Consider the following 25632-nt stretch of genomic DNA (forward strand, 5'->3'; position numbering starts at 1 on the left):
CTCCCAGTATCTGCACCTGAAGCTGGCATGAGCCACGGACACCCAGCGTCCAAAGGGCACGCAGGTTGCTTGTGCAAACCCAGAGGCATCCCAGGAACAAGGTGGTGATTTCAGGAGCAGCATCCACACAGGAAGGCGGCTCCCCCCCCCCTCCCCCGCCGCCATCATTGGACATAAAGACTTAAAACTCCAGATCGGAACCCGAGGCAAGCCTGCATTTAGCCGAGCGGGGACAGTGATTTGTGGACTGCTGTTATTAAGAAGCCACCAGCATCCTCCTCGTGCCGTGCAATTTAAACGTTGCAGGAGCAGTAGCTTTATTCTGTCCAAGTAGGAGGGAAGGACTGGGAGCCGAGCCGCCCGAGCGTGGCCCATCTCTGCTCCCTGCTCCCTCCCATCCTCTGGGCATCTCTGCTTAGTAGCTTCCCTGAGCCCTCCAGCCAGCGGGCCTCAGCGGATCAAAGATGTGTGTTTTTAAACAAACTACTTCTGCAAGCTTGTGTATGCATTTGCATGCATATGAGTCTCAGAGTGGCAATAATTTTTAAAGAAGCAGCACAGCATCGGGGGCAAGAAACAATGAGGGTACAAATTGGTATTTCTGATAAAGTTCAGACCCTTGAGATGGAGAGAGAGAGAGAGACAGACAGACAGAGAGGTTCCAAAGCATGATATATTTTTTTTTTTTTTTGGCTCAAGAATGACGAATGCAGCTTTATTTGGAATAGAAAAAAAAATTGTGGCTCATCAATGGGGACTGACTTTAAAATCTGTGCTCCACCCAGTGAAAACCTTTGCATCACATGACACACGTACACATTCTTGTTTTCAGAGACTTTAAAAAAGAAAAGAAAAAAAATGCTCAGGAAATCCTGTGGAGCCAAAGCAGGATACAGCCAGTGTGTACATTAAATCTCCATGATGCAATATTTATGCAAATATATGCATAGAAGAGTGGGCTGCAGGGAAATGCATGAGGAGTCGTGTTTGCACACCACTGCCGCTCCCAGCCCCAGCACCAAGGACTCAGTAAATATCGGAATCGACGTTATTTATGGGAAGAGGCATCAAAAGTAGTAATTTTATTTTCTTGATCTGACTTCCCTGTAGTCAGCACGTTTCACATTTATAACTCAGCAAAAAAGTTATTCATAGTCACTGAGATCATAGCTGCACAGGGAGCAGCTTCCAGACTGGCGCGAATAACCCGGCAAGTGCTGGGTAAATGGCGTCTATTTCAGGAACAGGCTCTAAGGCTCGGGTGGCGGGGGTTGGGAGGATGCCACAGGGCTCCGGCCCTGGCCCACGATCGCCTGTGTTTTCAGGTACTACCCGATGGGCCACCCAGCATCTGTCCACCTCTACTTCCTCGCTGACCGCTTCCAGGGCTTTCTGGTCAAGCACCATGCTACCAATCTGGCCGTGAGCAAACTCGAGACCCTGGAGACGTGGGTGATGCCAAAGAAAGTCTTCAAGATCGCAAGCCCCCCCAGCGACTTCGGGAGGCTTCAGTTCTCTGAGGTAAGAGGCCAGACGCGGTCACCCTGGGGGTTTGGCAGCCCCCGCTGGCCGGGAGCTCTGCCCCATTTGGATGCTTGCAGCTGGAGAGGGAGGAGGAATGGATTTGCAGACCCTAGAGATGAGCTCACATCTGTGAGACTGTGCAGCCCCCAAACACTGGAGCCAGGGACTTTGTTTCGTCCTAGCCAGGGACTCCTTCTAAACCTGTGTTCATAGGACGCCAGTAACAAACCAGCTTCCTAAGGACACAGTCCCATGAACACCATCTTACAGACGGGGAATTCAGGCAGATGGAGATCCAGTGGTTTTCTGGATCGTAGCTAGGAAGTGGAAGAGCTCGAAGTTGATCCCAGGTCTCTGGTCACAGACACTATGTTTAATTGTGTTTATGTCACCCCAGGTCCTAGCACAGGAATGACTTCAAGTGAGCACTAGATCAGTCTTTGGCTACAGTAGTGGATGGATGGGTGGATGGATGGATGGATAGATAAGTAGATGGATGGATGGATGGATGGATGGGTGGATGGATGAAAGGATGAATGGATGGATGGGTTGGTGAGTGGATGGATGGGCAGGTGGGAGGATGGATAGATGAGGTGTATGGGGTGTATGGATGGATGGATGGTGGATGGATGGATAGATGGGTAGATGGATGGATGGATGAGTACATGGATGGTGGATGGATGGATGGGGGGATGGATGGATGGATGGGTAGAAGGATGGATGGATGGTGGATAGATGAATGGATGAGTACATGGATGGGGGATGGATGGATGGATAGATGGGGGATGGATGGATGGATAGGTGGAAGGATGAATGATGCTGGTGGGTGGATGAATGGATGAATAATGGATGGTGGATGGTGAATGAATAGATGGATGCATGGATGAGTAGATGGATGGTGGGTGGATGGGTGAGTACATGGATGGTGGATGGATGGATAGATAGATGGGGGATGGATGGGTGGATGGGTGGAAGGATGATGATGATGGATGGATGGGTGGGTGGGTGGATGGATGGATGAATAATGGATGGTGGATGGTGAATGGATAGATGGATGCATGGATGAGTAGATGGATGGTGAATTAATGGATGTATAGATGGATGGGTGGAAGGATGAATGGATGATAGATGGGTGGGTGGGTGGGTAGATGGATGGATGAATGGATAGATGGATAGATGAGTAGATGGATGGTGGATGGATGGATGGATGGCCGAGGCATGGACAGATGGACTGATGCATGGATCATGGGTCCATAAAATGCAGTCTCCCCTCCCACAACAGCATCAGCCTTTAGTTACTTCTCCGGCTGGGGAAGCGGGTTCACCAGCACCACCCTCACCCCCGGCCCTGCCTCCAGGCCCAGAAGGCCCCATGGGGCCCAGCCTGTTTTCTTGTCCAGCCCTGGCCAGTGCTGCTCTCCTCCCTGCTCACGCTTCTGTGCCTTTGCCAAACACACCACACTTGTTCTGGCCTCAGACTTGGCTCAGGCTCATCCCCAGCCTTGAACACAGTCCCAGGGGTTGCCACGTTTCTTTCTCAGTCATTCCAATCTAGATCCAAACAGTGTCCCCTCAGAATGGCCTCCCCTGGCCACCTCCTCATGCCGCAGTGGCTACATTACCCACCCGACTCCTCCCTGTGGAACTGTACCTCTCTTGGTATTTGCCAGGTGAAGCTCCTTATTGATTTATCAGATCATTTATTGATTGTCCACAAGAGAGCCGATCCGCTACCCTCCTGTTCCCTGCCGTGTCCCCACGTACATCATCTGTAGGAGAGCGCCAGCCACTTACAGATGCTGACTGTGATTTCTGAAGGAATGGGCCAAAGCCCCGTGAGTAGTGATGCTGGAAGGGAGGGTGGTGTGACCCCGGGAACCCCAGCATCCGACGTCTGCCCTCCCCAGGTCAGTACGCAGCTCAGGCGGGTGCAGGACCCTGGCCATGGGGTTAAGGATGAAGAATCTGATTCTAGAATACGAAGAGCCTGAAGGACTGGGGTGTGATGGAGGTGGGGTCTCACCTCCTGGTCCTCCCCCAGCCCACTGTGGCCGTGCCTTGCTGTCCCGTCCCCCTCTCAGTGTGTCCCCATGTCAAACAGGCACGGGTGACTTTCTTGTTAGGCCCACATTTTCAACTAAGGCTCCAAATGGATTGGCTGGATTTGAACATAATAAATTACTGGTGAGTCAGGGGGTAATTAAACGCTGCCCCAGTTGGATCCTGTGCTGGGGGCCCACGTGGCCCATTGAAGACATTAACGTCCCATTAAAGAGATGGATGCCTGGCGTCTGGACTCTCCCTGTTTATCAGCCTGTGGTTGGATGACTAGGTCCCTCCGGCAGTGACAAACGATGTTGGCCACTCCACGGCTCGTGATCTGCAAGGGTTCCTGGGTAGGTCTGGTAGCGTTGGAGAGGAACCACCAAGATCACTGGCAGAAATAACGGCATGGGACCCATGAAGTCCGAATCTTGAATTTTGAAAGTTTTCTAGCGTTATTTATGTTTTGTTGTATTTTTAAATTTTTTTGCAGTACTCGGGATAAAACCTGGGGCCTTGCACATGCTCAGCGAGTGCTCCACCCCTGAGCTACAGCCCGGCCCTCTTAGTCTTGCTTATTTTTAACAGCATAGACATAAAACCGCATGAGAAGGAAGGGCAGAACTCATAGCCACTCGGAGGGCTGCCGAGAGGCTCCCTGGCAGTAGCACTGGGGCCTTTCCTGGTGTCCAGGTCTGGCTTGTTGCGGGTGGCCAGTGTCACATTTCTCCAGTCCATGAGAATCCCATGCTGTTGGCTTGGAGAAGAGATGCCTAATGTTTCTCCAGGCCACCAGCAGCAGCGTGCTAGACTCCCGAGGGACAGCAGTGAGCCAGACAGATGAGGCCCCTATTGTCATAAAATGCAGTCTAGTGGGGCAGACAGCCAGCGAGTGAGAGAATAAAAGGACAGAAACTGCTCAGCTAATGACAAGTGTCACAGATAAAATAAGACTTCATTCGTGGGACTGCTGAGGACTTGGGAGGTTGATGGAGATCACCTCCCAGAGGGTGGTTCATTCCACAAGGCTCTTCAAAAGAGAAAAATGTAGAGCTGAAATCTGTAAAGGAGATTCTCAGATGGGCAGATCTGGAATGGTCCTGGCACCAGAAAGAGGGGAAAGAGCATGTACAAAGGCCCTGAGGTTCAGAAGGAGTGTGGCATACCCCACGGGCAGCCAGGCCAGTGTGGCCAGAGCACAGTGAGGGGGAGAATGGCAGAAGCCAGGCCTCAAGAGGCAACAGGGTCTTGTAGGCCCTGGAAAGGTCCAGATGGGGAGCTTTGGATTGGGATTGGAAGCTGGGGAACAGCATGTTAGGTCTGAACTTGAACCCGTGTTTAAATTGGGGCAGTCGGTCCTTTGGCAGGGAATGGCTGTGGATTTCCACACTGAGGCTGACTCGATCTCAGAGGTCACAGCGGATGGGGCCAGAGTGGGCTCCATCTCAGACTGACCCCGGCCCCCTGCTCAACCTAGAAGCAAGACGCAGAGATTTAGTCAGCTGCTCCCCAGCACCTGCCTGCCTTCTCTTGGCTTTGGAACCCAGATTTCAGACGACGGTTCATTTCCATTTCTGTGGTGAGCCGGGGACAGTGCTCTCCAGGGTCCCCACCGCCCCTGTCGGATCACAGATCCCTTCCCGTGTGTGATCTCGAGGTGGTTCTGTGACAGTTTATCCTTTAGTCTGTTGGAAGGTCGGCGTGGAGAGCCCGGGTGCCCAGGGAAGCCCGGTCCCCAGCCCTGTCCATTCGGCATGCATTCGAGTTCAAAGCCCAGCCATAATGGACAGTGGTATGATTGATTGATTGCGGATAGGCAGATGGATAATAGATAAGGTAGACATACACGTGAGATGTATAGATGAGAAATAGATAATCGATAGGGAGGAGATGGACTGAAGACTGGTGATTGACAGGCAGATGGGAGGGTCTCCTGCACTCTGCGGGGCTCTCTTGGGAGCTGTCTGGATTCTGGAGCTGGAACCGGCAGGATAGGAAGCCTGTGCCTCGGAGAGCCCTAGGACCCTGGCTAAGAGGCCGAGAGCCCTGCACAGGGCCTGGGGTGAGGGCCAGGGAGGAGAGGGGGCGGGGCAGGCCCTGGCCAGACCAGCGAGGGGTGGGGCTTTCTCAAGTCTGGGAGGGGACGTCCCCCCGCCCCTCCCCCCAGCTCAAGTTCGCCTCTGGCCCACGGAAGCCGGTGGAAAGCTGCACTGACCCTGCGTGCGCGCCAGCCACCCAGTGGGTGGGGGCTCCTGGCCTGAGTGTGCGGGTGAGTGAGTGAAGGGTCGGGGCCCTGAGAGCATCGGGAGAACTGCAGCCTCCGGTGCCACACTGGCGGACCCTGCGCTTCTGACCGTGGCACGTCACGTACCTCTGAGCTAGAGGACACCGCCAGGCCCTCCCCTTTCTGGATTCGGGAACACGGGAGGAATGGATACCCCGGACGGTCCCCTGGTGCCTTAAGCCCTCCGTGTGTACTGGCCGCCCAGCTCCGTGTCCTGGGTGGAGAGTGGACAGTGACTCCAGGCAAGGCCAAGGAGGACCTCGGTCAGCCCCTGTTGGCACCCGAGCTCTTCTCCAGGAGGGGGCGTCCCTGCACATCTCCCCCTCGACCTGCGACACGCGCAGACGCTGGGGTGCTTGCTGGTCCTCTGCCACCAACGTACCTCGGTGCCGTGGGCGGATGGATCCTCACCAGGGAGACTGACACTTTTTTTTTTCCAAGTCAGCAAACCCCTCATTTAATGTGATCTGAAATAGCCGCGGAGTTCAGGGCTGGCCATCAATGCAGTTGTCCGTGTTCTTGTCAAGTCATTCACTCGATCAGACAGACATTGCTTAAGCGCTTGCTGTGTGCTGAGCCCAGTGATATAATAGGCACCAAGAAAGTACAGAGAGCCAAATAAGGAAGGCTGTTCACAGGGGGCCTCTGGTACAAGGGGTGGGAACGAATGACCCAGCCGCTGCCAGGTCATGCTCAGCAGATAAGCAGCGGCAGTGACAATGACCGAGGGCCATTCTAGATCTGGGGGTCAGGGAGGGTGAGAGGCGACATTGGAAGTGAAGGGCCAGCTGTGCTGGGAGGTGACTGACCCCAGCTATAGGGAGGTGGAGGCGGAGGGCAGGCCAGGCTAGGGGGGCTCCGAAGCCCCCGGTTCCCCTCTGGCACACTACACGAACTGGCTGCCTGCAGTTTGGAAAACTCACCACCCAGGGGAAACCAGCCACACCCGTGGAGTGGCTTGATGTGAGTTTGGGGAATGGCCTGAAAGTGGGTATTCATTCATGCCTGTGTTTAGTGCCTGTTTGGGGGGATTGATTTCAAAGCACATTCCATGTACGGAGCACAGTGGGCCCCAAAGTTTCATGAGAGGACCGCAGGCCCTGGGATCCCCTGGCAGGGCTCACATCCCAGGTCTTCTGCTGGCCAGCTGTGCAGGCTGGAGTAGGTGACTTACTCAGAGCTTCGGTCTCCTCGTCTGAAATGGGTCCATGGAACCTACCAAGCAGGATGCTAGGTCCTTCTGGGACCCAGCCCCCTGGGTCACCAGCGGCCTCAGGACTCTCTCTCCCGTTCCAGGTCGGCACTGACTGGGACGCCAAGGAGCGGCTGTTCCGCAACTTTGGGAGTCTCCTGGGGCCCATGGACGAGCCAGTGGGAATGCAGAAGTGGGGGAAGGGACCCAACGTGACCGTGACCGTCATCTGGGTGGATCCTGTCAATGTCATCGCAGCCACCTACGACATCCTGATCGAGTCCACCGCTGAGTTCACCCACTACAAGCCCCCTTTGAACTTGCCCCTGAGGCCCGGGGTCTGGACAGTGAAAATTCTCCACCACTGGGTGCCGGTTGCAGAGACCAAATTCCTTGTTGCGCCTCTGACCTTCTCAAACAGGCAGCCCATCAAACCAGGTGAGTGTTCCAGTGTCCCCATGGGGGAAAGAGTCCCTCGCAGGTCCCTCTCCTTGGCGGAGAGCATGCTCTGGCGTGGGGCACGGGACAGCCACTTACAGCCCTCCTCTCCTCTTTCCGTAGCTTCTACTTGTCTATCCTAGAGCACCGTGGAATTCCCTCCCTGGTACCTATTTATTAGGTCCCCTCCCCGTTGACTTCAGGAGGTCTGAGCGCGTTTATGATAAATGGAAAATGAGCCCAGGGAGATATTAGGTTTCAGCACCGTCTTATTTGCTGTTTAGAAAACAATAATTAACATAGGAATTCTATTCATCAAAAATATAATACCTTCAGTAAAAACAGAAACCACCCCCTGGTGGAAGATATTTGCTTTTAAAAAGTACTCATGTTCGGAATATATAAGGAAATCCATACATCAGAGGTGGGCAAGCACAAGACCCCAGGCCAAACACGATGTGTTTTTGTAAGTATACTTTTATAAGAATAACGCCACGGATAACTAATTGGAACAAACTAAAAAAAAAAAAAAAAAAAAGAACACAGCCACACCCATTCATTTGTACGGTGTGTGTTTCTGCTCTGGGCTACGGTGGCAGAGTCGAGAATCAAGCGCCCTGTTGATTAGCTGCACTCCTGGTACCCCTCAGGGTCCTCAGAGCCAGATGTGGAGGTGAAGGATGTGATCAGCATCCTCCTGTGTGCATTCTGATGGGACAGCCCAGAAATGTCCCCGAACCCTCCCACCCCAGGACAGCCGGGCCGTGCACTGTGACCCTGGTCTTTCCAGTGTTTTCTGCTGGAATTTCTGAGGAAGGCAGAACTCTTCCCCGCCGGGCCCAGGAAGACCTAGGGGTCGTCTTCCCCCACCGGGAGCAGACCCCTGGTGTCGGTAATCGTATGTGTTAACGACGTTCTCACGACAGGGAACACGAAGGTAGGAGCCATCCAATTTGTAAAATGATTCATCACGAGTAATTTGCTATTGATGCGTCCCCAGTAATCTCGAGAAATCTGATGAGGTGGAATTGAGGCAAATTTAATTATGGAGGCGAGAATCATGAGCTGGTACTATAACCGCGTTCCCCACATTAACCTCATTTTTCATAAGGGTTTCTTGCATCAACCACGATTTGCGTTTCCAACATTTGCGAATTCGCTAGCTGCTCCTTTCGCTTGGAATGTGCTGCCCCTGGTCAGTTTGGACACCCCACCGCCTCCCAGTGTTAGAGAACTTGGTGGAAAGCACCAAAGACAGAAGGCTCTGTTCTCCTGGCAAATGGTGCTGGCACTGCCCGCCCTGTCTGCCAATCTGAGAAGTGAGCTAGGACCAGATTTATAAGCACGGCAGCTTCCAGCATATGCTCAGTGCGTCCTGGTCTCCTCTTTCCCCTCCAGCTCCCCAGGGCATTTAGAATGGAAGGAATGGCGTTCCTGTCTGTGTCGGCCAAGTTTGATGCATGTACTGAATTCAGCTAGTACTCTCATTGCTTTTAGAAATGAGGCAGGCCTAGGGTCTTTTTGTTTCCTCCTTCCCCACTCAGGACCCACCGATTAGAAGAAAGTAGCATCCTGTCGCAGGCTCTCCCGGTTACCTTAGTGGGGACAGCTGTTGGTAGGCAAAAAGGAAGCATTGTCTTCTGAGCACGGTGTTGTCTCATAAGGAGGTGTCTTCTGATCCTAGCCAGCGTGGCTGTACAAACCCGACTGGTGGAACAAAACTCGCCAGCCTCACTGGCCAACACTCTTTCAGAAAATGTGTTCTTGTCATTGGCTCCAAAACAGGCAACGAATGTGAACTTCTTCAAGATGGGAACACCCAGCTTGTGCATGGGAGGATCACAGACTAACAAAAAACCAACAGTAATAATCCTAGCGTGGAGTATGAGCCAGGCGCCACTTTGAGCACTCTCTCCTAGCCAGTCTAGTGAATCCTCACAAACAAGAGAGCTGAGGGAGACGTTAGTGCCCTCTTCATTCCATGGAGGAGGAAACGGAGGCACTAGGAGTCCAAGTCAGAAGCCACACACCCAGTTTGTGGGATGTGGGGATTCAGACCAGATCATAGCATCTAGGCTCTTCCATGAAGCAGTTCACGGAGCAGTTGGCACACAGTAGGTGCTCAGCAAGGTGGAGTTATCACAAGGACATTCCCCTCCACCCACCCTCTGGCTCAAACGTCCTGCTGCCCAGGGGAGCTCATACACCAGCGCCTTCCACTGAGCAACGCTGGTGTATCCAGGGTCGGTGGTGGGCACGCGGCAGCCCAGGATCTGAGGTCAACACACCCGGGTTCAACCCTGGCTCCGACACCTGTGACCTCCGTGCTGAGGGGGAGGAGCTCAGTTAGGTTGCGCCCTTGCTGTTTCTCTACCTGGAAGTTCTTCCCCAGAATCTTGAGCTGCCCCCTTCCTGCACACTAATCGGCACTCTGCTCAGATGTCACCTCCCGGGGAGGTCTCTCCCACCCCCCCATGTGGGTAGACACAGGGAGCTCAGCACAGTCTTCCCCTAAAGGGTGCAGGCAGGGAGTAAATATATGTCCAGCTTTTCAGGCCAAACAGCCTCTGTCCCAACTCACCTCTGCTAGGGTGGCACAAAAGCAGCCATAAATGATCCGTGAGCAAGTAGGCGTGGCTGTGTTCTAATAAAACTTTATTTATGAACACCCATGGTGGGCTGGATCCAGCCCTCGGGCTCTCTGGAGTCTACTCTGACCCAGTACCCTGTTATGGTCTTCGTGTGACATTTATCTCTGCCTGAAATGACCTCGTTTACCTAATTGTTCATTTTGTTGTTGCTGCCACCATGACATCACCTCTCTCTCTGGTTCATCCCGCCCCCTAGAATGCAGCCGGTACCTGGAGTAAGAGGCATTTATTGTATCTCTCTCCGATCAGTCAATCAATCAATGCCTTGCAGATAAGAGATGTTTAGTAAGTGTTGAGTGAATGGTCTGCACAAAGTAGATGCTTTAAAACATCTGTTTTTAAGCGCCTGTCATCCCAGAAGCTCAGGAGGCTGAGGCAGGAGGATGGCGAGTTCAAAGCCAGCCTCAGCAACAGTGAGGTGCTAAGCAACGCAGTGAGACCCTTTCCCTAAATAAAATTCAAAACAGGGCTGGGGATGGGGTCCATGGTTAAATGCCCTTGGGGTTCAATTCTGGTACCAAAAACAAATTAAAAAAAAAAAAAAAATCCCCACGTGTTGAAGGAGTGAAGGACAGGCCACTAACCCGTCAACACATGCCCACTGAATCCCAGGTGGAGGGTGCCCTGCATTGAGTGGGCCATGTCCCTGAAGGGCACTTCCACCTGTCCAATGGGACTGCTCAAGCACTTCCCGTGAGATTGTCACAGGAGTTACCCGGATGCTGCCCAGTGCCCCCCGTGCCAGGTGCCCCGAGGCAGGTGTCCAGTCGGTGGCTCCCGGACTCACGGTTCCCTTTGGCTTGCAGAGGAGGCACTGAAGCTGCACAGCGGCCCCCCGCGCAGTGCCTACATGGAGCAGAGCTTCCAAAGCCTGAACCCGGTCCTCAGCCTGCCCGTCAGCCCCGCCCAGGTCCAGCAGGCTGCCCGCCACGCCGCCTCCACGGGTGCCGCGCTCGAGGGCTGGCTGGACTCGCTGGTGGGCGGGATGTGGACGGCCATGGACATCTGCGCCACGGGCCCCACCGCCTGCCCCGTCATGCAGACCTGCAGCCAGACAGCCTGGAGCTCCTTCAGCCCCGACCCCAAGTCGGAGCTGGGGGCCGTCAAACCCGATGGCCGGCTGAGGTAGCACTGGCCACGGGAGGGCCACCGCGTGATCTCCACGGGAAGGCAGCCGGAGGGCTGGTGCCGCGGGACCCCGGCCTCCCGCCCTGGGCGTGCCCCTGGTGCCAGGGGCTCTCCTGGCCATTGGACGGAGGAGGCGGAGGGTTTGGAGGTCGGAGCAGAGCCAACCTGCACCTGGCGAGCTGGCTTCTGGGGCCGGCACCAGGGTGGTCTCACCTCTGCTGGCGGGCCCCCAAGTTCCGCAGGTCCCTCTCCTCCCCGTCCTGTGACCTGCACTCATCCCGCACAAGTGATCTCACACTTTTATTTTGAGCGGCAGAACTGGGTTTACTTGGTAGGTGGAAGTTCAGGCGCAGAGGAGATCCAGGCTGTGCTCCTGGGGAGCCGAGGGGTGAGGCCCCCTCCCCAGGCTCAGCCCGCCAGGCCGGCCCTTTGCCCAGGACATCTCCCAAGGTCCCTCTTCCAAACCCAAGGGCTCTGCAAAACCCAGTTTGACAAGCACTGCCCAGAGGGAGGTCTGGCCTCCTGCTGCCCTCTGCTTAGCTTTCTGCTCCTTCGTCTGGGAGTCCCCCGGCCAGCTCTAACGTGGCCAGTCACTGAGGTCACAGTCTCAGGCCTTTCCAAGGGAGATGGGCTCGGGAAGACCCTGAGCCTCCCACCAGCCCTTCTAGGCATGAGCTGTCCTCCCTGATGAATGGAGAAGCAGGAAAGCCTGTTGATGGGACCTGGCCAAGAAGTGTGACTGCCCCGTGGCCATGAGTCTAGGCCCCCCTCCACTGAGGCTGCCGCCCAGGGTAGTGGGGGTGGAATGAGGTTGGCGAGCAGGAGTCCTAACCGTTGGTTTTCTGGGAGACGGAGACCGTGACCTCTTAGGCTCTTCAACCTGGGAATGGTGGGGACCGTGGCCAGGAAAGTCACGAGGCACTGCCCGGGCAGGTCTCCGGAGCTGCGCAGCAAAGCAATACCCACCCCTACCTGCCACAGCCCTTCCGTTCTGAGGTCAGGCGCCCAAACCCTTTGTGAATCGCACACTTGGTGCTGCAGGTGGGGGGACCAAAGGCACGGACCAGGCTCCTCGCAGGAAAAAACATCCCCGAGTCGCCGAGGAGCCCCATGTCCTCCCTGGTCCCCGCCGCCAACAGGCCCATCTGAGAAGGTCGAGTCTCGAAAGCGGGAAGGTTGTCCAAATGTTCAAAAATAGTGTTATTCGAATTGCTTGAGTGACCAGAAACTTGAAGGGTCTCCTTGCCATGTGCCCTCTAGAGGACACCCCCACACACACAGCTCACTGGGGGCCCCCCAAGGCCCCCTCTTCTTCCTCAAATCCCACCTCTCCTGAGTGACAGGGTGCCCTGGGAGCAGATGCTCCTGTTCGTCCCACGGGGAGCTGGTCGGGGCACCTGCCCTGGCCTAGGTGAGCAGGTTCTGCGGTGCACCTGGGCGACCGACCTCCCGAGACAGGCCCCCACCCCCCCAGCGAGGCAGGAGGTCCTTCTGGCAATGGAGGACACGGAGAAGGGACACTAGATATTTATTATTTGTATGTTGCAGTCCGTGACTGGTCAGCAGTGCTGTGGTCACAGCCTGTTGACCTTTTCTTCCTGACGGAAGCTGCTTTTCTTTCATGAAAGGCCCCCTCCCTCCTGGCCACCCCCTAGTCTGTCTGTCTGTCTGTCCCTCTCTCAGTTTCTATCTTTCTGGGTCTGCCTACATCCTCCCTGTCCTCAGAGGAAAGCAGGGGCCTTGGACACCATGAGAGAGCTTCAGCCGGTGTCGTCCCCTGGCAGCGGGTGGGAGCCCTGGGGACAACCGGCGTCTGGCTTTCCCCTCTTAAGGTGTTAGGCTCATCGTCCCTGAGCAGCCCGTGTCCCCTGCCCTAAGCACAGAGTCATGACAGCTGCAGGACGGGCAGTGGGTGTGCTGGCTGCAGGGAGCTTGGGCCTGGCGGACTCCCAGGCCCATGTCACCATGGCCTCGATGTGAACAGGCTCCTTCGCAGGGGCACGGGTGTGGTCAGCCCCAGCCAGGAGAGTCCAGAGAAAGACAGCTGTTGTCCAAGGTGGTTCTGGGAACCTGAGCCTCTTTCTCAGAAAGCCTGTAGAGTCCCTAGGTGGTTTCACCCAGTCCAAGGGGACCACAGGGCCAGCGACAGGGCCTCTTTCTGTCCCCAGCCTCTGCCTCAGGCCAGCGTGTTCCTGGAGCTGGGAGGCTCTCCTCCCCCTCCTCGCTGAGCTGCTAGGACTCTCTTCTGCAGTACTATTATTGGTGGCTTTGGGGACGCAGCCCTGGCAGGCCCCGGTACACAGAGCAAGCGACAGACTCCAGCACCCGGCCCCTCCTGACCCTCTGACATTTCCGGCTCTCTCCATCCTGGACACGTGGAGGCCTGGCAGCAACTGGCCCGCTCTGGGGACCGCCCTCCTCCCCAAGGCTTCCCTCCCCACTCGCTGCAACTGATTTGGGGGGCTGAGAAGTCACAGAGGGTGTTCTTTTGTCTCCACTGTTTGGGGATCATGAGAGGAATGTTGCAGCTGTCACATTTGATTAAAAAAAAAAAAAAATTCCAAACAAAGCCTAGTGCAGTTTGCAAAAAGGAGCTGTTTTCCCAGGGAGGAAAACAGTGTCGGTTCCTTTGTTGTTGTTGTTGTTGTTGTTGGGTTGTTAACCTGCCAGGCAGCTTGGAGGCTGTCTGAAGATTTCAAGGGCTTGGAGCAGTGGTCTCTGGGGACCCTGTTACCCTCTCAGAGGTGAGAAGCTATGGGGTCAGCCACTGATGGGGACCCTGAAAACTCTGGAAGGTGAGACTTGGGTGTCAGCCATGAGGCAGGGGAGGGAGGGTGGATGGGGGCTCTCTGTGCGAGCAGCACCCACCAGAGCACTGGGGCAGGGAGAGTCCCGAGGCAGCCGGCTTCCCGAATCCCACCTCCCGCAGGCCACGCATGGACCCGAAAGCCTCCAAGGAGGAGGTGAGCCACTCCTTGTTCCCTTTGGAAATCAGCCTTCCTTGTGGGATCGGGATCCCTGGCTTCATTCTCCTGGTCCATTTCAAAATTCAAAAGGAGCTTAGAGAAGATGAGCCACACCACACAGCGCCCCCACCCCCAAGGGTCAGATTTCTGCCACCCTGGACACATGCTGGACTCGTGTGGTTCTCTAGTCTGCAATACAGGAGGGCACTGGTGAACCCTGACCTCTCCATCAAGAAGGTCCAGAGTAGATTGGAGCAGGAGCCACCAGATGTGGGGCATGAGAAGAGCCCCCTTGCACAACCAGCTTCACAGGGGGTCTGGGCCACCAGGTCCCTGGCAGCATTTCGAGGCGGGGTGGGTATACTGGAAACTACCGTGAAGGGGTCCAGCTTTGAGCGTGCCAAGGTGGCTTTCCAGAGCACAGGCACACACTGCGGTCGGGTCCCAAATGCTTCCTGAGGTCCAGGACATGAACAGAGATGAGTGAGACCTCTGAGGGCAGGGGTCTGTCATGCGTGTGGCCCATCCTGCTGTAAGAAAAGCTCCATGAGGTGGGATTTTCCGTTTTGGTCAGGGAAGCCAGAAATCCAGATTTTTCTGAGAAAATCTGATTTTTCAATGTCGGCTGTTTTGTTTTGTTTTGTTTCTTAAACCGAGTGTGAGTCAAAAAAATAATTCCATCCTTCCAACTGTGCACTAGCAGCCATCTCTGCTCTCTGGGAAGTGGCTCCGTGAGGTGAACACTTGCCCACTGGAAGAGGGGGAAAGAGCTAGCACTGGAGAAAGGCAGTCGCTGGGGCTGAATTCTGAAGGGCACGGGGACCTGTGGCTGCTGTGTCCCCTCCTAAACAGACCGTCCCACAGAGGAGGGCTGGCAGTTCAGCAATCCTGCTCCCAAGACAGACTGTGCAGCAGGGAATAAGGATCACCATTTGGAGCTCTGGACTGCTGCCCCTAGTAGACACGCAGAGGTCCTCGTCCCCCCTGGGTCCACACCTTACAGGATTCCATCAGACCAGGCAGAAACGGCAGGGACCCAGGGGAAGAGGGTGCTGCGTGAAACAGCCAGCCTCTCTCCACATCCCAAGTCTTGGCCACCATCTTGCCACCTCTGGAAGCTCCTTCAGAAACCGCACTGAGCTGTGCTTGCTCACGGGGTGTCCCCTAGCTTCTGCCTCAGTTACCTTACTTTGCCCATGGGTCAACCACAGGCGCTACCTCATTGTGTCTGCTCAGAAGTTTACCTGGGGGTGGGGGGAAGGAAGGTGTCCAAACCTGCTGGAGCTGAATGTACGATCTATGCAAATTATTTCTCTCTCTCTCTCTCTCTCTCTCTCTCTCTCTCTCTCTCTTTCTCTCTCTCTCTCTTTCACTAACTTAGAAGTATTATTTTTTTTACCTTGCAAACAAGATACTGTATAGGACCCTCTTAGACCCGAGGAGGGCCTTCATGCACCACCTGTGACGACCCCTCCCGTTGTCTCTGGTTCTGTTCTTGCCAAGTCCCCCGCAGGGAGAAAGGGGCCTCTTCTCTCCCCACTTGGCTGGGAATACTCCAACTGCCTCTGCCTAGGACACCACCAGGAAGCGGTCCTGCCCCTTGCCACCTGCCCCAGATGCCATTTGGTCCTTTCTGCATCCTCCTCCGACTTGCTCCTCCTGACCCCACATCCTTGCATCCAACCTCATCCCCCACCCCCAAAAGCCTTAGGTTTCTCCTTTTTGAAATGTGGCCTTAAAATTCTTTTTGGAAAGCTCACCATCCTCTCCCCAGAGTTTCTACCACCCTCACAGGAGTAGGCGCCTCGCCAAGCTCTCCGGGCGGCCTCCCTGGGCGAGGCTGTCCATTTGCAGTCTGCAGGTGCAACAGAAATTGCTCACGCCTGTCATCTTTAAGGGGAAAAATAAAATGTTCTCATGTTTTTCCTATGGGCACAATGAAGGCTCGGGTGCTGGTCTAAGCCTCAGCTGATTCCTGAAGCCCTCCCGGGTCCCACTGTTCCTGTAGGGGACTGGCTTGATGACCGACAGGGGGCTCCTTGCATTTCCCCAACCCAGGACTGGGTGACTTTACGGACTTCGTTCAAGGGTCCATCAGGAGAGTTTCTCAAGTGATCTCTTCATCCTTCCTGCCTGGAAAGTGGTAGTATTAATTAGTCCCAGCGGATGGGTCGCGTTCGCCAAGGGATCCTCCTCTCCCCACCTTCAGCCTCCATTCCCGACTCCCTCCGTCACGAGCGCTGACGGAGGCCAAAGACAATCCCAGGGTTTTCATAGGAAATTCACTGGAATTGAGTTCCATTGTCTTTGTACTCTTTCTTGTCTCTTTTTCTTTTTTAAAATATTCAGTTGTCAATAGCATTGATTTGGGTATTTGTTTTAGAGGCCTCGCGATAAGTTATTACTGTCTCCCTCATTGTTTTCAAAGACATGTGTGGTGATATAGTTTTTAAAAATAACTATTTTGTTACAGATCATAATATGCATAAAACTGTACAGAAAAGATATTTTGTAATGTATTGATTTAAAAAAAAATAAAGAGAGAGAATCTGTAAATAAAGTTTTAAAAAAGAGAATCCACTTGGCACAGGCTGAAAGATGTAGATATTTTGCTATTTATTTAAAGGAGTATTTTAAGAGAGATTGAACTATCTGAAATTTGACCAATAATCAAAGTTCTAACCATCCGAATGCGTTTCCTCAAGGTAGAATGTGATTCTCAGAACCAATTGCATTACCTGCTCATTTTTTTGCACCTTTTCTGTCTTTTTGTTTAGCAGAAAAACAACAAAATTGTGCCTTAGCTATATTTTTCCTTTTGTCTAGGGGAGTTTGTTTCTGTCTGACAAAGCAAAATCTTTTGCAGAAAAGAGTGGATGTATTAAATACTGTATCATACCAAAAACACTGCAGGTGTATATAGACGCTTTCTGTCATACTGTGTTTTCAGATGCAGAATTTTAAAATAAAAAAAAAAAATGCTGTCTTTATTGAACAAAGTGGTGTGTCTTTGGAACCGTAGCGTGCATCCTCCAGCAATCTCAATATTCTCTTCTGTCATCTGCACCATGACAACTAGGATGACTATATAATGTACTCTACCAGCTGGGGCACCAGTCAGAGTAGACATCAACTGAATGCATGCCAGGCATCAATGGGCTTTTCCTGGGAACACCCAGCCATATGGGTGCACCTCATCATAAAGTATGCTGGGCCATTGTAAGACCCAAGGATGCCCCTGGATAGGTCAAAAGTTATGATTTTAAACCCTTATTATAGCTAAGTGTTGAGCCAGTTGGGTATGAAGAAACTGGGCTTGGTTAGAAGACTGCGAGGAGGCCCTGCCTTCTAACCAAGCACAGTTTCTTCAAGCCCAAAGAGCTCGCCACTTTGAGCAAACAAGGTTCTCTTTCCTCTTTGCCACACAGTTGGACTACATTTCCCAGAATGCCTTGCACTTAGTCGCAGCCATGTGACTGGCTTCCCCCTGGGAAGGTTGGTGCGATGGATGCAAAGTCCCTTCCACTAGAGCTTCTTCTCTCAATCATTTCCCGTTTTCCAGCTGAAATGTTTTGAAGCCTCTTGAGTTGGTGGATTCCTTTACTAGGCCTGTTCTGCTGCCCTCTTGGGAAACATCATTGCAACATAAAGGGGTGGGCAGAGCCACATATAGGAGGAGCTTGGGTCCCTGCATGGTCACAGGAGAGGCCACCTGACCAGAGTCACCCCATTGAAGCCAGATTTAAAGTTAGGTAGTCAGTGTAGTTAGGTAAATCGGGTCTAATATGGGTCTAATATCAGTGAAATCTAAAATGGAGGCCGTGTGGAGAATGACTCAGGGAAAACACAGGACAACTCATGGAATGTTAATGAAGTCCTGAAAAGGCCCTAGGCCAAAGTCCACCTCAAAGAAATGTTAATGAACAGCCCCCAGCAAAAAGGTGCTGACTCAGAAGTTCTTCCTGACCAGATTACTTCTTTGGCCCACCTGTGTCCCACCCCTCGGGCCTTCCAACCTACATTCCATCACCAAAACTATAAAAAGGGGAAACAACCGCACTTCCACGGATTCCACCTCTTGGGTCCCCTTCTTCCTCTGGGAGAAGTCTTTTCTGCTGTCCTTTAATAAACTTCTAATTTCTACTCTGACCTTGCCTCGGCGTGCTTCTTTGGTGTTATTCTTCAACATTGGGGAAGCAAGAACTCGTCACCGGTCAACAGCGGTAACACCATTGACAGGGACATGAAAAGAAATCAACATTTATTTTGTTTTGCCACTAAGAATTCATCTGTTACAGCCGCTAACCTCACCTTAACAGATCCATTCAGAGGTAGAAATGCTGATATTCCTCTAGAAGAATCCATTTTAGCCCATTCCATTAGGCGAAAGTATGAGAACCAGGTGGGTCAAATGATCTTCCGGAAGCCACTCAGCATGCTCAAGTCTAGAAGCAAGATTTCCAGTTCCCCAAGGAGTCCTTGACACGTCATTGAGAGGGCCAGTTCCTCCAAGCTTGAGTTGCTTGGGATGATGTCTCTTCTTGGCTTCTGAAGGTCATGGCCAAAGATTGGGCGTGCCCAGCTGGCTGAGTTGTGAAGATGCCCCTAACTCACCATTCCAAGTCCTTGTAGGCAAAGAACATACTAACAGACAAATAAGATTTTAGTGGCCAGAGCAAGGTAGGGTAGCAGTCTTCTCCCTGGACAGGCAGAGAGACCAAAGAATGGGAGCCAGCTTCAGCCTCCCGGAGCTCTGCTCAAGCAAGAGGGTCAGGGGCTTCGTGTTTGAGATTAATGGACCCAAAGCTCAGTTTCCAAACCTCTTTCCAGTCTGACCTTAGACCCAACTTCTTCTCCCAAAGGTGAGTCCTTAAAAAAAAAATAGTTTAGTTTCAAGGGAAGAATAAACTTCTAAAATCTCTATAAGAATCTCAGCTTTCTTATTCCTGTACTCAGCATGTCCCCAATTCCATGGGACTGGCACTCCATGACTAGTGAATGAATAAGCAAATGAGGTCATATTTCTGAATTAATAATAGGGGCATGGGGTCATTTGTCCAAGATGCCATCTATATCCATCATTTGATGGATCACATTTGTCAAAACTTGTGTTACTGGAAAGTGAACCTTGATTTTTTTTTTTTACCTCCAATAATGAGGTTTCCAAACCTATTTCATTGAAGGCTCAGTTGGGATTTCTTTCCTACTTACTGACTTGACCTAAGTTTCCTTCAAGTTTGGACACGTAATGCATAGACCCATTTCCACCAATGGTCTAAGTTCATTAAAGTAATGGCTGCAAGTTTTTTTTTTTTTCTTTCTTTTAAAGGGAACACTTTTTCAAACCAAATTGTACATTAAAACCCCTATATTAACAAAGAGACTTACAAATTGGGGGTGGGGAAGGATGCCCCAGTTACAGCAGGAGCCCAAAATTCCATCTTAGCAGTTCGCCCCTCCCACCTCACGGGCCAACCTCCTTGGTGTCCCGAGAGGGACACGTTTTGAAGCCCATACCTCTGGTGGAAGCAGTAGGCTTTTTGTAGGGTCACTCTGAGGCTTTGCTGCTGAAAATTGAGTTCTAATCCAGGTGAGAGTGAGACCAAACCAAAAGAATAAATCACTCCTCCCCTGGTCTTGGAAAGTCAGAAGGGTGGAAACTTAAATCTAGAATCCCAAAGGAGAGATGGCTGACCCGAGGTCAAGTTCGGGGGCCTCTGGACCCCATGCCTTCACATGTCATGCATCTGTCCAAGTGTTCTTTCTGGAAACTTCCTGCAGCTCCAGTCCAGATGGGAGGTACAGAGAACCAAGTCCTGGGCTCTCCTGAGCCCTGGTCTTGCAGGGACTTGCTGTGTGACCGACCATAGCTATTCTCTTTCTCAGACAGGTCTCATTCCCATCATCCGATAAATAAAAGAGAAAGGGGGCCCTCAAGGACCACTGGGGTCCCTCCAAGTTTAGGTATGTAGCTGCACCATCCAATTCCCATACAGCACTAACAGAGGGCTTGTAAGAAAATGGCCCTGAGATCCTGTTTGTGCTGACTGTTGTGGGCATTAGAGTTCTTGCGCTTGCAAGTCCCAGTAACCAACTCACAGAAGCTTAATCAGAAGGTGAATGTATTGAACCAGGGAATGTGGAAGACGGCAGAGGTTAAAAGGCAAAGTACAAGAACCAAGGCCGACTTAGGGGAGACACAGAACTGGAGCTAAAGCCTCAATACTCAGTCCCCCTTTCTCCACTTTTTCTGGCCCCAGTTGGAGTCTAGTTGGCCCCTAGTTGGGGAGCCGACTCCGCCAGGTAGAGACATAAGGCTCCACAAGCCCATTCTTCTTGGCCTTCAAACTCCATACTTCAAAAACATCAGCGCCCTTCAGGTTCCTTGCCAAAAGAGAGGCTCCAACTCTGCACCTTGGAGGTCAGGCAAACAAGGCGCTCTGATTGGCTGAGCCTGGATCCTACGTCCCGCCCTTGTGGCCAGGGGATTGGGTAGAAACCTGTGATTGGCAGGCCCATCCCAATCAGAGGATCTCAGTAGAGAGGATGGTGTTGAAGGAACGACAAAAACCACAGATGTCGGTCCATGGCTGCGGCCAACTCCAGGCCCAGGTGGCTCCCCGGCTTGCCAGTCCGATTCGTTTCTGCTTCTCAAGTGCCCCCATTGTCCCCTCCCAGCTCTTCTCCCTGAGGAGAAGGGCTCTGGAGCTCTTTAAGCAAATCAGTTAAGTCAAGGTCACGTGGATGGTGCACAGGACTTGTCTTAATTAGCGGCGGCGGAGTGCTCCTGCTGATGGATCTCTCCTTTCATCCTCGGAACCTGGGCGCGGGATTCATGAAGAAGGCCCACGGACCTGGCCTTTGCTAATTACAGGGGCTGATTCTAATTTGCAGAGAAGGCAGGACCTGCAGACCTGCCTCAGAGAGCCACACTCTGTCCTTGGGTCTGGCATGGTCTGGGTCCCAGCCTCGCTACTGGGCCTCCCGCTGCCTGCCCCCCTCAACAGGACCCAGATGGCTCACAGTAGCAAACCCAGCCGCAGTGCTGTGGCCGTGGCCTGCTGCGTGGGTGTGGTAAATTTCTGGAAGTGGAGTGGTGGGGAAGCGTGGTTCGCCCTTCCTTCTCCCCCTAGAGGGGGCGGTTTCTGTATCCTTCACATCTCAGGTAGAAAGCCCTGGAAGGGATGGGCCGTCAGGCTTCAGAGCAGACTGGGGGACACTCAAGAGAAACACAAGGAATGCTTTTCAAATCATCCTACCAAGCCCAATCCACTTATTGGTTTTCCAGGGTCTCTCACCAAAATTGAGACCCGCTCCTCCTCCAGTTTGGGAATCAACTCAACGCTGGTTTCATCATACATTAGCTAAATCAGGTTTGATTCAAGTTTCCTGACCTCCCCGCGCCTCAGTTTCCCTGTCTGTACATTGGAGGGAATAATTGCTTACAAAACTGCTGGGAGACTATTTTAAGAGACAGTACATGCAACATACATGTCCCTGTGTCTGCATACAGGAGGAGCTCAGTAAATGTCAGTTCCCTTTGGCTTCCATTTATTAGGGTGAAAAGGTCTCTAAGAGGGACTCTTGTGCCAGGTAGGACAGCCACCACATGAAACACCCCTCCCCCAGCCCCATCATTCCGATGCAACATGATCCTGCTGCCAAGTGACGTCTGTGTGCTTTGGCCCCATTCCCTGGATAAGGCTTTTGATTTTTCCTAACACCTCTAGGGGCTTCTCGCCACCATGAAAGTTCCCTCCGCATCTCCAGCCTCGGTCTCATCCAATCATTTAACTGGGGATGAATCCCAGGCATGTAGGTTGCTAGTGTCCAAAGATGAACTTGAACGAACTCCCAGAGTGCAGCTTGCTCAGAACTAAGAACATGGGCCTTCTAGGGCTGGGTCCAGGGAAGTACAGTCCTTCCTGCCAGCGTTCATTTTCCAACCTTGAGTATTCACGGCTTGCATCAGTGGACGGTGACATTGACTTTGTCATTAAGAGGCTTAGGATTTATTCGTCTAATATAGGCATGGGCCTGGACTTAGCTTCAAAGACTGGAAACAGGGACAGAGGAGCATCCAGGGACATTAGGGACGTAGAAATCTAACTGGACTCTAACTCGAAGTCGGACCTTGATCCAGAAGCCTGGATTGGCTGAGCCTGGATCCTATTTGTCCCGCCCCTGTGGCCAGGGGATTGGGTAGAAATCTCCCTCTCCTCCTCTGTGGTGGGCCATAACCATAGCCCCCCGCGGAGGCCCACAGGTAAGACTGAAGAGCAGAGTACTAGCCAGCTCAGGGCTGAGCGCCCACCCTTCTATTTATTAGTTGTGTGGATTTAAGACAAGTCACTTCTTAAAAAGTGGGGGATGGAGTAGGATCTTTTCTGCCTAACCTCTCAGTGAAAGGTTCAAGTGAGATTAAACCAGTTGCCCTCACAATAGATCCATCTGGGGAGTTTTCAAAAGTTCTAATGCCCAGCTACACCCTCAACCAATTAAGTCAGAACCTCTGGAGATGAGACCCAGGCACCAAGAGTTTTTAAAGCTTTCAAGATATTCCAATGTGCTATCAAGACTGAGAGCTTGAGAAGCCACTCCTTGAATGTCACAGATCGTCATTGTCACCCGACCCTGACCTGAGCTCCTCTTTTTTTAGGGGAGGGGTACCGGGGATTGAACTCGGGGCCACCCAGCCATTGAGCCCCAGCCCCAGCCCTATTTTGTATTTTATTTAGAGACAGGGTCTCACTGAGTTGCTTAGCACCTCGCGGTTGCTGAGGCTGGCTTTGAACTTGCAATTCTCCTGCCTCAGCCTCCTGATCAGCTGGGATTACCCGTGTGCACCACCGCACCCAGTCTTGGCCCCTTTTTGTAAGGTCAGGGGTGCCTGGATGGAGATCACGTTTCTCATATGTCCCCCAGGCCAACAGTGAGATCCACAGTATTCACAGAAAACGCCTCAGGGTTCTGGGTTCACTTGACTTTCTCTAAAATGTAAGCCTTAGACTCGATCATATCCCAAGAACTGGGAGGAATAGCACAAATGTGTCCCTTAGCCTAGTCCCTGATGCCAGTAGAAGTTGTGCGTCAACCATCCCAGGCAGACGGGGCTGCATGAGTTCTCTGGGGTTGGGGTGGGGACTCCGTCACCTGCTGCCTCTCAGCCCACCTTCCTTTCAGATCCCCAAAGGCAGTTTTCCCAAGTCCCCACTGGCCCTTGCTTGTGCTATCCAATATCTGTGCGCACATGTGCCATCAAGAAGCCCCTCCCGAAGCTTCCCTATATTATGTAGACCCCACCTGACTGCCATTAACTGACTTCTCCTTACTCAGTCTGGGCTGGTCCAAAGAAAGCAGGCTCAGCCCACCACAGATGCACCAAGACCACTTGATGGGCTTGTCTGGGAATGGGGTCATGTCTTCTAGACCTTCTATTTCAATTGTGGCCCATGGAGCAAGCATCAGCCTGGGAGCCCTTAGGAAAGTAGCATCCTGGGCTCCCTCCAGACCCCAGGAATCAGGCTGGTCCTCTGTGCATGACACAGGAGTGATTTGCATGCATGCACATTTGAAGTCAGAGAAGCACTGATTTGTACTCTGTAGGTGCCTACAGCGGGTCATTGATTCATCGTAACTGAGACTCGGTGACGAACTGGGACAGAATTCAAAAGCAGACTTGAGAAGGAAGTAAGTCTTTATCCTTGAGGACCTCACGGTGTGGGATATAGCCTAGGAAACACAGGGTGGGTGCAGGATACCACCGGAGCCTGGGCAAGGGGGCACTATGGCAATATTCCACTGTGTCCACAAATTCTTTGAAATACCTCCTTTAAAGATATAGAACTTAATTCCCCGCCCCAACCCTTATTAAATGTGAGCTGGACTCATTGGATTGATCCTAACAAATAAAATATGCTGGAATTGACTGTGTGTGACTTCAGAGACTAGGACACAGACGGTATTACAGCTTCCTCCCTGCTTTCTCTTGGATCACCAACTCTAGGGGAAGTCAGCTGCCATGTTGTGAGGACACTCAAGCCGCCTTGTGGTGGCGCCCATGAGGAGAGGAGCTGGGCCTCCTGCCATAGCCGCATGAGTGCACCGTCTAGAAAGTGGACCCTTGAGCCCCAGTCAACAGAGCAAATATGACCCCCAAGATTCCCTGGTCTTCATGTTTATGGCAAAACAATTCACAGTAGCCTAACTATGGAACCAGCCTAGGTGTCCCTCAGTGAGTGAATGGATAGAGAAACTGGGGTATATAGGCACAATGGAGCTTTACTGAGCCTTAAAGAAGAATGAAATTGTGTCATTCGATGGAAAATGGATGGAACTTGAGAGCATCATGTTTAGCAAAACAAGCCAAACTCAGAAAGTCAAGGGTCCTATTTTCCTCTCCTATGTGGAAACTAGTTAGAAAAAAAAAAGAAAGGAAAAGAAAGGGATGGGGGGATCTCATGAAAACTGAAGGGACACCAGTGGCAGCTGTCAAAAAAAATGAGGTGCTGTCATTCACAGCACGGGTGGAGCTCTAAGAACATTATGTGAAGGGGAAAAGTGAGGCACAGAAAGCCAAGTACAACACAATCCTACTCATACGCAGAATCTCCAAAAGTCGACCTCAAAGAAGCGGAGAGTAGAATGGTGGGTACCACAGGCTGGGGAGGGTAGCGAGAGGATGGAGAAGGTAGATCAACCGGTACTAAGTTGCAGTTCAACAGGAACAAGAAATGCTGGTGCGCAACCATTCACTAGGGTGACTACAGGTGACAGTGACATGTAGTGCATTTCCAAAAGCCACAAGGAAGGGTTATGAAAGTCGTTACCATAAAGGAATGGTAAATGCTCGAAGAGAGGAAATCTGTTTAACCCAATTTAAACAGTATGCAACGTATACATGCGCTGAACATTAGGTGGTACCCCATTCATGTGGACAAATTTATGTTTGTATATATCATTTAAAAGAATTAAAATGAGCACCAGGGAAAAAAAACAACCTTTCCTCACACTTGATGGGGAACGTACACGTTTTGGATGAAAACGCGGCCTGACGTTACATCCTACCTGTATTTGTGCTGGGAGCCATTAGCCAAGTAGGTATGACAATTTCCTTGCCAGCGTACCCCATGTTGCTGACATGTTGCAGCGACATTGAATGTAGGTGACCTTGCTCAAGGACCAAGGCAGATTAGGGTGTTCCCGGTTTTAAGATAATCCTGTTTAGGGCGTTCCCAGTTTAGGTTCCAGGTTTAAGGTTTAAGATTATTCCTCCTGGGAATAGGGCGTATCCTGCTGCCTGAGTTCCCCTTGAGTTCTCACGTGATTCAGACAGTATATTTTGGAGATAGAAGCCCAGTGGAGGTGGATTTGGGAGAGAACGTGGATTTGGGCAGAGAACGTGGA

The 25632-nt window shown here is 52.3% G+C and overlaps 1 protein-coding gene across 1 annotated transcript in view; it reads left to right on the forward strand.

The window, feature by feature from the left end:
• Positions 1-17225, forward strand: part of Xylt1 (xylosyltransferase 1) — a 241212-nt gene extending 223987 nt beyond the window's left edge. Inside the window, exons 10-12 of the mRNA XM_071605760.1 lie at positions 1326-1521; positions 7148-7481; positions 10939-17225. Of these exons, the coding sequence (XP_071461861.1) occupies positions 1326-1521; positions 7148-7481; positions 10939-11261 (853 nt within the window). The 3' untranslated portion in view covers positions 11262-17225. The remainder of the gene's footprint in view (positions 1-1325; positions 1522-7147; positions 7482-10938) is intronic.
• The last annotated feature ends 8407 nt before the right edge of the window (positions 17226-25632 follow it).

The sequence above is a fragment of the Marmota flaviventris genome, chromosome 19 (genome assembly GCF_047511675.1).
Source record: "Marmota flaviventris isolate mMarFla1 chromosome 19, mMarFla1.hap1, whole genome shotgun sequence".
Classification (NCBI taxonomy): domain Eukaryota; kingdom Metazoa; phylum Chordata; class Mammalia; order Rodentia; family Sciuridae; genus Marmota; species Marmota flaviventris.